The sequence below is a fragment of the Pan paniscus genome, chromosome 5, assembly GCF_029289425.2.
Source record: "Pan paniscus chromosome 5, NHGRI_mPanPan1-v2.0_pri, whole genome shotgun sequence".
NCBI lineage: Eukaryota > Metazoa > Chordata > Mammalia > Primates > Hominidae > Pan > Pan paniscus.
The window spans coordinates 183,596,773-183,611,575 of NC_073254.2; the positions used below are offsets into that span (position 1 = coordinate 183,596,773).

Sequence of the window (14,803 nt, forward strand, 5' to 3'; positions counted from 1 at the left end):
GTCACGCTCCCGTTGCCCCCGTCGCCCGCCCCGCCGGGGAGGCAGGGAGGAGGGGGCGCGGCGCCGGCGGCTGCCCGGGTCGGGGGGCGGCGGGCAGCGGGAGCGCGCCGGCCGGGACCCGCTAACGGCCGCCCTGCGCGGCCCCGCCCGCCGCCCGCCCCCGGCCCTCCCCGCGCCGCTGCCCCTCCCCCCGCCGCCGCCGCTGCTGCCGCCGCCGCTGGCAGCGCCGCCTGAACTGAGGCGAACTCCGCCGCCAAGTGAGTGAGGAGGAGGAGGAGGAGAAGGAGGAGGAGGAAGAGGAGGAGCGCAGTCGGAGCGCGGCGGCAGCGGCAGAGGCGCCGCGGCGGGGACCAGCCCAGAGAGACCCCCCGAGCCCGCGGCACAGGCGGCGGCGGCGCTGAGCGGGCTCGACCAGCCGAGCGAGCGGCGGCCCCGGCTCCTCCTCGTCCGGCGCCAGCAGCCCGCGCCCCGCGCCCGCACTCGGCCAGCCGAGACCCGCCTCCCGCCAGCCCGCCGGCCTCGTGAGGGACGCGCCGAGCCGGGCGGCCGAGAGCGGCGGCGGCTGGGAGCGCGTCGGGCCCGGGCGGAAAGTGCCTGCGGGGGGCGGGCGAGCGCGCGGTGCCGGCCGCCCCGGGGCTCGGCGCGGGAGCCAGAGCGGGAGCCGGCGCGGATTGGGACGCCGGGTCCCGAGCGGCCCGCGGCCGGGGCTCGCCCCCGCCCCTCCCTCCTCTCCGGCGGCGGCGGCGGCGGCGGCGGCGGGCGGAGTGAGCTGCGGAGCCTGGAATATGGTCGGGGAAATGGAAACGAAGGAGAAGCCGAAGCCCACCCCAGATTACCTGATGCAGCTGATGAACGACAAGAAGCTCATGAGCAGCCTGCCCAACTTCTGCGGGATCTTCAACCACCTCGAGCGGCTGCTGGACGAAGGTGAGCGTCTCCAGGGCCCCGGCCCCGGCCCGACCCCCGCCGGGGCGGCCCCTTTCCCCGCTTGGGATGGTGGGGAGGGCGGGAAGGTCACGGCCGGGCGGGACCGAGCGCCGGGGGGACTGGGAGGCCCGGAGGACGCACAAAGGAGGTGCCGGGCCGGGCTTGCGGCGGGCGGGCGGGCCGGGGTGGACCCGCCGGTGCCGGACGCCCCCTGCCCGGCCGGGACCCCGCGCCGCTGGCGTCCAAGTTTGCGCGCTGCGGAGGGCTGCGGGGTGAGCCCTGCGGCCCCTCTAGCTTTGGCGGTCACATTTCCGAGAGGTCGGCGGGGGCTGCGCGGACTCGGTGGTCCTCGCCGAGCCCTCCCGAGAGCAGGCCCACGCCGCGCCGCCGGCCTGGAGGACGCGTGTCCCCGGCGCGGGCCCCGCTCCTCCGCTCGGCCTCCCGAGCCTGCTCTGCGCGGACCCCCACCGCCCCGCGTTCGGGAGCTCTCCCTTCCCGTGAGGACTAAAGCGGGGTTTCGTGGTTGGGGAGTTGGTGCAGCTGTTAAACACTAAGTGGAAGTCAGTGTGGGGCTCGTTAGTTTAAAGAAATTCCGTAGGAGACCGAAATTATGCTGGCGTAGCCGACAAGGAGGACTAAGTGACGGCGAAAAGCACTTTTTTCCCTTTTGTTTGGGGAAGCGAGAACTGTTAGGGAGTTGAACTTCACTTTTCGGGGGTGGGGGTGGGGGGTGGAGTGCGAAATAACGCGATGACAGATCGGAGCGCAGCCTGAGTTAGAAGAACTTGGGCGGAGGGTTTGCTGCCGGGGACGCAGCCGCCTGAGTTTGTAGGACAGGGTTTCGAGACGTTTGGAAAGGGCCAAATAAAATTGAGCCAAAGTTTCCAAAAAGCTGTATGGAGCGCTGCGGGGAGTGAAGAATGACAAGAAGATTAATGTTGACCAACTCTGGAATTTCCTTAAGAAGTTCTCATAGCAGTACCTGAAGTATTAATTTCTAGTAGCTGTGGGTTTCTGTGGACGCCTAGAGAAAAGAAAGACCACAAAAAAAGTCTGTTTCGAAAATCGACTAGCCAGGAGTTGTTTTTTTTTTTTTTTTTTTTTCTGCTTAGAGGCACCACCGGAGGACTGTGTAAAGGAAACTGAAAACTACAGGTTGAAGAGATGAACAATGGAGTTTAGATTTTTCGCAAGAATTTCGAGATTTTAAAAATAGAGTCGGGGAACAGGAGTTTGAAGCTTGGGGAGTTGGAATGTCACTAGAGAACAAAAGGCCGGAAATGTTTCCATGATAAAAAATGGTTAAAGAAAAATCTCAGGAGTTCTGTTGTCTTGAAAGTCATAGAAACAACCTAAAAGTAGAAAATGGTTAGGTGTTACGGCTTTCTCGTCGTTTTGCTTCCGTATGTTAAACATACAGCACTCACCAACATTGAAATGGGCATTTTCCACTGTTGGAACAGCAAATCTGTTAATTTCAAGTTGCTCCAGAGAAAACCTGAGCTGTCCCTTTAAGGGGTTCTGCTTTTCCTATTTGTGTTGGCATTTGAAAGATTGTGGAGGCAGAAAACTTTCTGGAATGTCAAAAAAAAAAAAAAAAAAATGCTGGAACTCTTAAATTGAGTATTTCCAAATGTGAGCGCTAAGGGGCGCCAGTTATTTTTTAACCATGGAAATGGTTGGAACAAAATGTGTAACATACTCAATCTGACTGACCTGTATTAAATTTAGTTGAAACTTAAGTTATAGATTATTTGATTTGTCATAATGTGTTTATATAGTGTTTTCGAACATTGAAAATACTTTCCTTAAAATTATTGGCACAACTTTATGACGTTTCAAAATAACACTCTTACTGTCTTCTCCTTGGCATATTTTGGTTAAGTTAAAGTTTTAGTAGTATTAGTAACAATTTCTGGTGAAAGTTTTTTTTCTTGAGTGCAGTTGTTTAGAAGGAATCCTTTATCGATGATAAAATGAAAATAGGCCTTGGCAATATTTAGGGTTAATTAAAATTAAATTGCATTCCTGAAATGTCGAATTCAAAGACTGTAGGAGATTCCAAAAAAAAGTTTGAAAATACTTTCACCTTATGTATACTATTTAAAAAGCTGCATACTTTTGCGTTCTTTAGTTTTAAAAGGCTTCTTGTGCTTTTATGTTGATCTAAAATCTCTAAATTTAGAGCTGATTCCTTGTTATGAAGTTTCCAACCTTAGGCTTTAATAATTTTTAATCTTTCAAATCCAGAAATTTCAATTATGTCATTGTCTCTGACAAAGGCTTATTTCTCTCTGGTTGGAAATAGTACTCGTTTGCGTTTTAAATGTAAGAGACCACTATGATATCTCCTAGATAATGTTTGTTTCCCCTTCCCCTTTTAATGTGGTTTACTCCATCTCTCGTCTTACTATCTTTAGTTTTAGCCTTGTCAATTCCCCAGTGTAAAGATTGCTTCTGTGTGGCATATAGTATGTTTAAAATGGGCAATATAATGACGAGGAAGTTTGATTGTTTTTTATCAGACCAGTACAAACATGCAGGAAAAAGGGCTATTCCTTAGTGTGGAATAAGCTGCTTCCTGTAATTGTTAGCCTTGTTATAAACTTAATTTGACTTAAGAAAAATATTGGTTTCTGAAGTCCTCACATTTTTTTTTCTGGATGATTTAATTGTGAAATTTGGCGTCTTGTGCTTTACCCCTTTGTGGTTTGTCATTGTCCAAAACAAATTGATCATGACTTTTGTTTCTGGTTAGGCATTACTTTTTTTTTTTTTTTGCCTATAATGCTTGGCTGAAAAATTACTTTTAAATTTAGATAAAATTTAGTAAAAATTTTACTTTAGTGATTGGTTTGATGAAGTTAACATCGTACTTAGAGTAGATGTATTTTCTGATAATTAGGAATTTTAAATGAGATTTTAAATTTTTTATTTTAAAATATTTTTCAAAGAATAAGCTTTTAAAAAATATGCTTGTCAGCCTAAGAATTTCCATTTGGCTAGTTACAAATTTGAGGATTAAGTGTGCTGGTTTTCCCAGTTGATGAAGACTTGGATGTTTTAGAATGAGTATTTTAATTCCTTGCCAAGTTAACCTTTAGTCTGTATCTTGACTGTGGACAGTCCTTTTGTTTTACTGCTTGTTTTTGTTTTGTTTTGTTTTTTGCTGTTGCCGGTGGTGGGGGTGTGTGTGCCAGCTCTTCCACTGAAGTATCTTCAACACGGTTGTTTTTTAAAGTTGTGAATACATTTTAGGTTGGGCCCGTCATAAAATATAAAGGACATAAACTTGAGTTTGAAACCTTTTATTGAAGATAGAGATGATTATAGGATTACACGTAAAACCTAGGTCTTAAACTGCTCTACCTTTAGAGAGACGTTTTCAACTGAACCCTTAGAGCAGTTAATATATGGTTTTTAAAAAAACAGACTTTTATTGTCATGAGAATGAAACAACAGTAGTTGAATGCAAATTGTTTTAATAAAGTTTTGTAATTTAGAATCGAGAAGGTGAAGAGTACAGTCTATTAGACTTAACAATCCTGTATTAGGGGAAAATGGAGAACTAGTATTTTAAAAGCTGATTTTGAGTTTTCAATTTTTTAGGTGGAGGAGGGGTTAAAGCTGCTGATAGGGAAATAAAAAATGTGTAATGAGGAAGAACAGTCAATCTTTTTATCGTGGATATCAGAAAAATTAGTGTGTGGCTCAGAAAAAGAGAGCAGATGGATTAGAATGCCGTATTACTGATTTGAAAATATATTTTCATTTTCTGATGGTCTTTTTGTGTTTACAATAAACTTTCTGTCTGACCTCAGTTTAGTTTGTACCCTGCCTGCTCCCTCTCCTTTAAATATATGAGTAAAAATATTTCGTTAAAACTTGCTTAAATAGTTGCTATTTTTTCATGTTAATGTTTATTTTCACTTCTTTTGCCTCTGTTATTGGATGTATCATAAGGTTTTCTTACCATAATTTTTTTTTTCCTGCGAATTCATTTACAAAAGCCTTGACTTAGGAATTATATGGTGGTTGGTATTGAGAGGACTCTTGCTATACAGATTTCTTACAAAAAGGTTTTCTTTTTGTCTGAAGAAGCAATTACTGTTGTCAGTAATCATCATCTGTAACAAACAGATTTTAAGGTGAAATAATCTGTTCTTTAGGAACTAAGATATTGCTTTTGTACACAGTCCTTGAATTAGTTGTAGCAAGAAGGAAGCTACTATTTATAATCACTTCTTTCCATTATCTTTTCTCACCCAGGAGGTGTCAGCAGCTATATATTGGCAGTCACGGAAAAGATCAGTTGTATCATTATGGGGCATTTATTAAACATTCATTCTGTACTTTTAAAGCTAAATTCCCCTGTTAGGTGGAAGGTGATTCCTTTGGAAACTGTATCCAGTTTACATGTTGTGTAGTAAAAGTTGTATTCGACTGTAACACAGTTGAGTTGATAGAAATAGGTCTCTTTGCTAGTCACATTTACTAGTGTATTTTGGGATGAACACTTTTTCTTAAATGACTGAGAATGTCAAGTTAAATCAAGTTAATTTGACTTCTTAAATGCTTTATGCACATTATATTTCTGTTAATGCTTCACTAGTCACTGTCGCTGTCCTGGAGCTGATTGAAATTGGTCAGTTTCCCATAAGAGCAAATGGTTTTTGGTTTCCTTTTTCAGGGAAATAGATTTCTGTGATGAAAGAAGTGAAGTATAATAAAACCCTCATGCTTTGACCTGGCCTTCACTGAAGCATGATTCAGATTTTTTTTTTGAGGCCAATATACTTAGACATGTAAGGGCTTTTCTTTTTTTTTTTTTTGGGTGGTTTTTTCCTTTCCTTTTTTTTTTATGGTTTGGTTTGGTTTTTATATCAAGGGAATTACACCAGTGTGATCATAGGAGCAACTTTTTATAAACTGGAACTACAGTTTAATTTACTTGAGAAATTCAGTGTAGCTAATACATTTGTTTGATTTATTTGTTTGATGTTGCAGTTGTAAGCAAAACTTGCCCTTCTCTGTTGGAGATGGAAAATGCTGTGACATTGTTGGTTTTTGTTTGTTGATAACTTAAAAGGCAGCCCACTGAGCAACTTTCTGCTATTGGTGTGTCAGCTGTTATGAACATATCCAAGGTTCTATTTTAAGGCCAAGGGATGGGGAGTGGTGAGTGGGCCTATGTTAGGAGATCACACAGATATATACCAGCTTTTTATTTACATGATCAACGGGACTTCATTTTTTTCTCCAGTCCCTCCTGTGTTTGACATTAAGACAGCTTAATGTGAATTTTAAGTGCAATAATGTGTTGTTTACCCTTAATGATAACTTTTAGGGAATATTTATACCCCTTTAAAAAAGTTTTGGGCCCAAAATAGCTAGATTATTTCGTGTTTTACAGTTATATTTTTTACTTAACAGAAAATCACAACTAACAATAAACTTTTATGGTGAATATAGTTTGTTATCTTAGTGGGACTGTTAAGAAATTTGTTTATAACCCCAGTCTGTGTTAGGTACTACCTTCTATGGAGTGATCATTATAGTTAGCATTGGAATATTATTACCTGTCTGCCCTCTTAAAATTACTTTCTTGAAGGTGCCTACCTTAGAGCCTGGCATACACTTCTCAGATGTTTGTTGAATTAAACATGTTGACATCTTACCTCCTTTTTTGATTTCTAGTTTCTCAAAGATAGGGTATGTGCACATGGTTTAAAAAAATGAAAATCTGAAGGTGACATTAGAAATATTGTCTAATAATTTTAAGAAATGAAGCAGTTGTGTGATTGTTGATAGTTTTGTGCTCTTAGAGGGAAAAGGCACTTGTATGTTTTCTTAAAAATAACTTAAAAACATGTCATGTTATTTGTAGTACTTGCTGCCAAAGTGCTTAATTTTACTTTACTGTCATTGTTGGGAAGGAGATTTAGGAAGATAAAATTGCTTTACTTAAATAGTATAGTTTCTTGTCAGTCCTTATACAAAAGGGTATCAATTCATAAGCAGAGAAAAACTACCAGTGCTCATCTCAGCTCTTGGAAAATTTTGGCATTTATGGAATTACATAGGTAAACTTTCCCCACCCCGTTAGTTACCCTTTTAAAAGTCCCCACATACATAGTTCTTGTACTCCATGCAGGGCACAATAGATAGGAATGATTTCTTGTCCCTAAGTGCTGCTTTGGTGTGTTCAGGATAACGACTGTATTTGAGTGATTTTAGTTTAAAAGCTGAGTATAATCATATGTGGCTGATTGTCATTTAACACAAATAGCTATGTTTTTAAACACAGGTGTGTCTTTAATTTTAAACAGTGCCATTACTTAGAAAACTGATAAATTGAAGCTTTCACTTAGCTGAAACTTAGCTCTGTTATTTCTTTTTTCTTTTTTTTTTCAGTTGGAGTCTCGCTCTGTCACCCAGGCTGGAATGCAATGGCGTGCTCTCGGCTCACTGTAGCCTCTGCCTCCTGGGTTCAAACAGTTCTCCTCCCTCAGCCTCCCGAGTAGCTGGGATTACAGGCGCCAGCCACCACGCCCGGCTAATTTTTGTATTTTTAGTAGAGACAGTGTTTCACCATGTTGGCCAGGCTGATCTTGAACTCTTGACCCCATGATCTGACCGCCTCGGCCTCCCAAAGTGCTGGGATTACAGGCGTGAGCCACCAAGCTCTAAACTGTTTATTACTGTGCTTTAGCAGTAACAGTGTTTGAAAATCTGTGATGAATTTTTAAAACATATGTTGCGGAAGTGATTTATCTAAAATTCTTACAATTAGCAAGAAAAGGACTGCACTTAATGTTTTCGTCTTCAGTTTCTTGATGCGGAAACTCTACTTTGAAAATCCAGCAATCCTATCACGTCTAACAAAATAAATTATGTTCATAAAGTTGCTTCATGTATTAGTCTAATATTTTTATAGAACTAAATTTTGAGGCTGGGGAAATGAATCGATTGTAAGATTTATATCACATTATTTATTATAAGCAGAATGTGTCATATTCTGCTTAGCAGATAAGCAGATATTGAAGTATCAGAAAGAACATAATTAGTCAGATGTGGTGGTGTGTGCCTGTAGTCCCAGCTACTTGGGAGGCTAAGGAGCGAGGATTGCTTGAGCCCAGGAGGTCAAGGCTGCAGTGTTATGATCATGCCACTGCGCCCCACCTTGGGCAACAGTGAGACCCTGTCTTAAAAAATAAAATAAAAGAAAACATCAAAATGCAGTTACATCCATAAAGTGGCTCCACATAATGGTCACAATGTAAGTAAAGGGCATGTGTGTGCAGGCATTTATATTTGTAAGTGAAGACATGCAGTGAATGTGAGCTGGGCTTTGTGAGTACTGGGGCTGGTTAAGTTCCAGCTGAGAAAGGTTGGCCCCGGGATTGAATAAGTAGCAGGCCTTAAGTAAGCACCTCACTTTTTCTTTAGTGCAGGAGAGGTCATTGTAGAGACTGGGCCTGATCTCCTGGTCAGTAGCAAATCATTGGGGAGCCCTTGGTTTTTAAGCTGATTTTATAGTTTGAAATATATAGGAAAAAACAAACAAAAAATAATACATTTTAAGAGTAGAATTAGGGAAATGCATAGTAAAAAAACAAACATGCAATTTTAAAATTTGAAACTGAGCCTGGTGAGGTGGCTCACGCCTGTAATCCCAGCACTTTGGGAGGCCGAGGCAGGTGGATCACGAGGTCAAGATTTCGAGACTAGCCTGGCCAATATGGTGAAACCCTGTCTCTGCTAAAAATTAGCCGGGCATGGTAGAGTGTGCCTATAGTGCCAGCTACTTGGGAGGCTGAAGCAGAAGAATCGCTTGAACCTGGTAGGCGGCGGTTGCAGGGAGAGGAGATTGCGCCACTGCACTCCAGCCTGGGTGACAGAGCGAGATTCCATCTCAAAAACAAATAAAATTTGGAACCTTTTTTGTAAACTCTTCAATGTCATAGTTTTACAGGGTCTCAAACTTACCTTGCAGATTATATCAGAGAATTGTGTTTTAGAGCTGCAGGGGACCTGAGAGTTGGGAGTATATCTTCATTTCATAGGTGCAAAGACTAAGACCTGGAGTGGTTGTGACTTGCCTTTGTCTCAAGACAAGTGGGCAGCAGAGCTAGAGCAAGACACTCACTTCTGCCCTCTGTTCCATTTTGTGGCGTGCCTCTCCACAAGGGGAACTGGAGGGAAAAACCTGGAATATTTCCATATGCTAAAAAGCTGCTGCTGTTGCCTCAAGTTGTGAAGGTAAAGAAGAAAAAGCAAATGATTTTTTGCTAATTCTGTGATATGCTGGTTTTGAACAAATGATGGTCAGATTCTTAGAACTAGAATTTATTTTTAATGATAACTTTGTAATTAAGAGGCTAAAAGTGAGAAAGCCATTTTTAGAGGATTTCAGCTCATTCACTTCTTTGTAAGCAAAGGCTAGAGCCTCAGTTTTTTGAATAATGTAAAAATTGTTGTTGCTATTATTTTTACTACTCAAGAGGAAACATTTTTGGCTGGGTGATTTAATAGAGAAGTATACTATTGCTAAGTGATTCAAGTCAGGAATGTATACTTGTATCAGTTTTAGATCAGCCTGGGGTAAACAGCCCAATGATATATCAGGTAGATAACTGAAGAGTGACACCCAGGAGGTGGATGGTTATGAATTGAATGGAAACGGTGCTGCACCAGATAGCCACCAGGTAGATACCATATCGTATTCCTGATGCCAGCATCTGGGGGATGATTGCTCATTTCAAATAATTCAAACAAATTAAATGTAAGCCACAGTTCTTTGCTATGTTACAGTAATTATATCCCTTTAATACAGTTGTTACATGGCAGGTGAATACTTTTTTTAAGAAAAAAAAATTTCAAACTGGGATCAAAAAAATTACCCTGAAACCGCATCTAATTGTCTATTGTCGCTGATTCCACCGTGGTTGCAGTGATGCCATTATCATGAGAGTATTCAAGTTTTAACTCTGTATGTGTGCGCGTGCACATGCGTGAGCCAGCATAAAGATGAAATGAATTTATGTTTTTGTGCATATGCTAATGAGACCCTGTGGTGAAGTGGTAAGCATTCTTGTACTATAGACCTGGGATCTAATCATGACTCTGCAATTAACTGGTTTGGTGATCTTGGGTGAGATAACTAATGTCTCTGAACCTCAAGCTTCTTCATCTGTGAATGAAATTATCAACTGCCCTGCCAACGTCAAATCCAAATACTCTGAAGTTGATGGGTATTCAGAAGAGCCTCTCATACTATAAAGTAGCAGCATCACTGCTTGGTTTTTAATTTTTTTTTTTTTTTTAATTTTGTGTGAGTCTTTCTCTGTTGCCAAAGCACTGGATCTTGGCTCACTGCAACCTCTGTCTCCCAGGTTCAAGTGATTCTCCTGCCTCAGCCTCCCGAGTAGCTGGGATTACAGGCGTGCACCTCCACACCCGGCTAATTGCTGTATTTTAGTAGAGACAGGGTTTCACCATGTTAGCCAGGCTGGTCTCCAACTCCTGACCTCAGGTAATATGCCTGCCTCGGCCTCCCAAAGTTCTGGGATTACAGGTGTTAGCCACTGCCCCCGGCCTGCGTCATCTACTTTCTATCAACATTTTAAAATCGCTTATGATAGGATAAACAATTAGATAAGCAAAACAGCTTTTAGAGAATGAGAAAAGAAAAAGAAAGATGATGTATCCATGTAGGTTCAGCTAGTTTTTATGTGCATGAGAATCACTACTAACATTCTGGTAGTTTAGAGGATGTCACTTTGAGCTGAACTATCTAGTTATGTTTATTTGAGAAGTGGAACCTGAGTTGATATTAACAGCTGGTATGATTTAATGAGGTGAATGGGAAGGTGGAGGATGTTCCAGGAGAAGGGAAGGTGCAGCATTGCCAGCACTATGGTGATGGTCAAGGCTTAGGAAATAGGTACGGATTTAGTTAGTTGGAATAGCAAATGCATAGATAGAAGTAGTGGGAATAGATAGAGACTACAGAAAGCAGACCAGGTTAGGGCTAGATTGTGGTGGGCCTTGAAGGCCAGAATACATAGTCTGAATTTTATTCTGAAGGTTGTAGGGAATCTTTAAGGCTTGGATTATTTGGGGGTGTCAGAATGAACTCTTTGTGCATAAACTGAGAATGTATACAATATATATGGGTTTAAAGTAGACATTGGATGAAGTGTGAAGAGTCAAACTATTATGTACGTGGCTAACCCTTTAGGAAAATTTTTTGAGTAGTGATATTTTCTTAAAATAGTATTAATAAAAATATTAGTTTTCTGTATTTTAAACTCCTTAAAGATTTTTTAAAGTTTGTTTTAACTAGAAACAAGTCTTTGTTTTCCTTACCTACAGGTTAGTGTATTCATCCTGAAGGACTGAGAACATGTGGGGCTCATTTGTTTAGCTGTCAGAGCCCAATTTTTAGTTAGAGAATTGAGCTTTCATTTCTATATGAGCTAAAGACAATTGAAGAGACTCTTGGAGAAAATCTTAGGAATTCTTGAATTAATTTGCCTTGAAGAAAATTTTGTCCCAATTTTAGAGATCCTTTAAATATGTTTTACCAAGTTTGATGTGGGCTTTTAAAATTTAATTGTATTAATTTTTGTGTTTATTTTAGGTAAATGAGAGATATCTTGACATTCTATCCCTAGAGAGATACATATTTGTGTATCTTTAAAAGTTAACACTTCCTTACATAGTGACATTACACTGAGCAAGATGGATTAATCCTACAGATAACATAATAACCAGTCCATATTCAGATTTCTGTAGTGGATCCCCTGATATTCTTTATAGCTGGATTGTTCAAACCAGAATCTTACTCAACACTGCTCATTAAATCTGGTTGTTACGCCTTTTTAAATCTAGAACCATCTCTTTTTTTTTTTTCAAATGACATTGATTTAACTTGTTCAGGGCTTGTTCCTTTATGCCCTGTGTATCTATTAACATTGGAAGCTGGTTCAAGAATAGCATGTTCCACTAGAGTACTTCATAGGTGCTGCTGTGTACTTTGTTATATCACATCAGGAGGCACAGTAACTGGCTCTGCCATCAGATAAGGAAAGATTGATACCTGGATTAGAGTGCTGATAGATGGATCCTTGTACTTTAAAGGTAGTTTTTTTTGTTTTGTTTTGTTTTGTTTCCCCACTTGGAACCAGAAGGTGCCCCATCGACCAAAGGTGCCCCATCAACATTCACACCTGGTTTTGACCAGTTTTTTGCCTGAATCAGTTTCATCAGAGCTTGCACCATGATGATACTTTAATTCTGCCGTTCTTTCTGCAATTACTCGGCATCCTTTGAAAGGTACAGCTTTCTGACCCCAACACGGAAATACATTGAGATTTTGAAGTGAGTTTCTAATGGGGCAAGCCAGATATATGCTGCTGCTTATTATTACTTGGTTCTCAAAGTAAAGTGTTGGTTTGCTAGCTGCTTCAAATGGAGACCAATGAATTTTTTCTCTCTTTTCTAATCATCTTTGTAGACTCATGGATTTCATAGATTCAATGTACTTAAGTCAACTATAATTAATTTTGATGTTAAATTTATTACAACTTTAGCCATTGATAATTAAACTGGCTCCTGTGTCTGTTGAACTGCTGCTTGCTTTCTGGGGCACAAGGCTTCCCTTGTGCCTTGTCTGCCTTGCCTGTTCTGGAGCTAGACTTGGCCATTTCTCCAATAGGAATGGTATGAAATACTTGAATTTAGGTGTTAAACATGTTCATTACTCTCAGGATGTGATTACTTCTGAGCCATTTTCTATGGACAGTATTGACTTTAAAATTCATTCATTCATTTTTATATTTTCAATTCAATTTTTTAACGTTACTGTTAATTTTATACTCGTACCTTTTTTTTTTTTTTTTTTTTTTGCTGGCCACAGCTAAACTAATGTTGTTCTTGATGGTGACATACTTATTTGCTTTATTCTACAATATTAAGGAAAATACTTTCAAAATAACAAAATTAATAATATTACTAATAGCAAAAACTATCTTTAAAATTTTTAAATTTGTTTTAGACATGTTACCAATAATAGATATAGCCAGTGACCCATTTTTCTGGTTGATGACAATTATTTTCCTTTTTTGGTGGGGGGGTCCTCATTCTGTGTATACTAAGTTTTAATTTCTACTGAATCTTGTTTTTGACTTTTTGATGCTGTCATTTATTAGCTGTGTTCTTTTGTTGTACTTACTGCTTCTATTAGCTTTTACCTTATGCTCAGCAGACATGGAAAATACACATATATTTTAATGTCAGGTGCGTGCGTGTGTGTGCGTGCGTGTGTGTGCGTGCGTGTGTGTGCGTGCGTGTGTGTGTGTGATGGCAATATGATCCAGAAAGATAACTTACAAGGAGATGGTTGTTTATACTAGTGCTTTGTATCTTAAGCACGAAGGGTAGGGAAAAAAGAATATGACAGGCAAAATGTTTCAATTTAGTGAATTCTTCTGAATAATATTAGTCAAAGAATATATATAGATCTTTAAAGCTTTTAAAGTCGTATGAAGTAGGGGAAACCTCATAGGTAGAAAGTAAGTCTTAAAATTGTATTTCTTAGTAGTTGCAAAATCTCTACTGCAAACTTGTAGTCATTAAGAACTTTTAGTAGTAAGGAACTTATGTTCCAGCAGATGGGGATATTAGTACACAAAAGAGAGCACTCAGTGATTAAAATGTGTTGAGAAATAACCCTTTTGCCAGAATAGGAAAATGTTCTCCTTTAAATTGTAAGGGAAGAGTTGCTCAGGAATGTGACAAATAACAGTTACCTAATTGAGTATTTTCATTGGCATGTGAAAAAGTTGTCATAGTTCTTTAAAGAACTTGTCTCTTTAAGAGACTATATGTTGGTATGTTGACCATATTAAATGTAACTAGTTTAGTACATCAGATTGATTGCAGCTATTTTCTGAAATAGTTTCTGCCTTTACAGCTCAGTTGTTTGAAGGGTTTTTGTTTTGGTGGGTGACTGAGTCACATATATTGAGAGGTATCCTGTTTGTACATTTTCTTTGTAATTATAAAGTCTTTAACCAGGCAGTTTATTTCTGTTTATTAAAATAAATCAGAAGAAAATGTGTCATAGTTTACTATATGTTATATGAAGAGAAAGTTCTTTTGGGGATCATAGTTTTATCATAGTAATAAAAAATTATCAGCAGTAAAAAAGATAGTCTTATCTCACTTTTATTATAGTTTATAGCATTACGACATACTTTGTTAGTTTTTTTAGTAGGTAAATACTACATAGATTGCTTTAACATATGCTTTGCAATTGTTGAAATACTGCTCATTTAAGTTCCTTCTTAGATGTGATTCAGAAGTGTACTTTAATGTATTTAAGTTATATTTTCCTAGTTCAGTTATATTGAGCTTTTTTTTTTTTTTTAAACTGTCAAGGCAATTTAAAATACTCTTGCCTTCAGTGACTTGAAATTGAACTCTGCACAGGAGAGAAGAATATGTCTTGTTTCTATATAGAGAACCAAGGAGGAAGAGATTGACTTTGCCACCTTTGTAACTGATAATAACTTGCATTTTAGTCCCTGCTCCCCAGCCCCACTTTTTTCCTTTTCTGTTATTCCTAAAATGTAGAGAATTGGAGATCGATCCACAGATTTTCAGTTCATCTTTGGCAGTAGCATGGTTTGTAACTTTTTTCAGTCCTGGGAGAGGCAATGGTGAGGGCACAGAGATAGCGTAGCACATTGTCTTTGAACCTTAATGGGAATTACTTCTTTTCAGGGAAATATAGGGTTGGCCAATTTTGTCTATACATTTTAAGATTGTTTCTTATAGTTGTTAGAGATTTTATGAGAAGCTTGAATTT

The 14,803-nt window shown here is 40.2% G+C and overlaps 1 protein-coding gene across 5 annotated transcripts in view; it reads left to right on the top strand.

Moving 5' to 3' along the window:
• The first annotated feature begins 306 nt into the window (after positions 1-306).
• Positions 307-14,803, top strand: part of QKI (QKI, KH domain containing RNA binding) — a 159,008-nt gene continuing 144,511 nt past the window's right edge. For 4 of the 5 annotated variants that reach the window (XM_034963217.4, XM_034963218.4, XM_034963214.4 and 1 more), the window contains exon 1: positions 307-927. In XM_034963217.4, coding sequence (XP_034819108.1) covers positions 786-927 — 142 coding nt within the window. In that variant the 5' untranslated portion in view covers positions 307-785. The remainder of the gene's footprint in view (positions 928-14,803) is intronic. The other variant, XM_034963219.3, reaches the window with a different exon arrangement.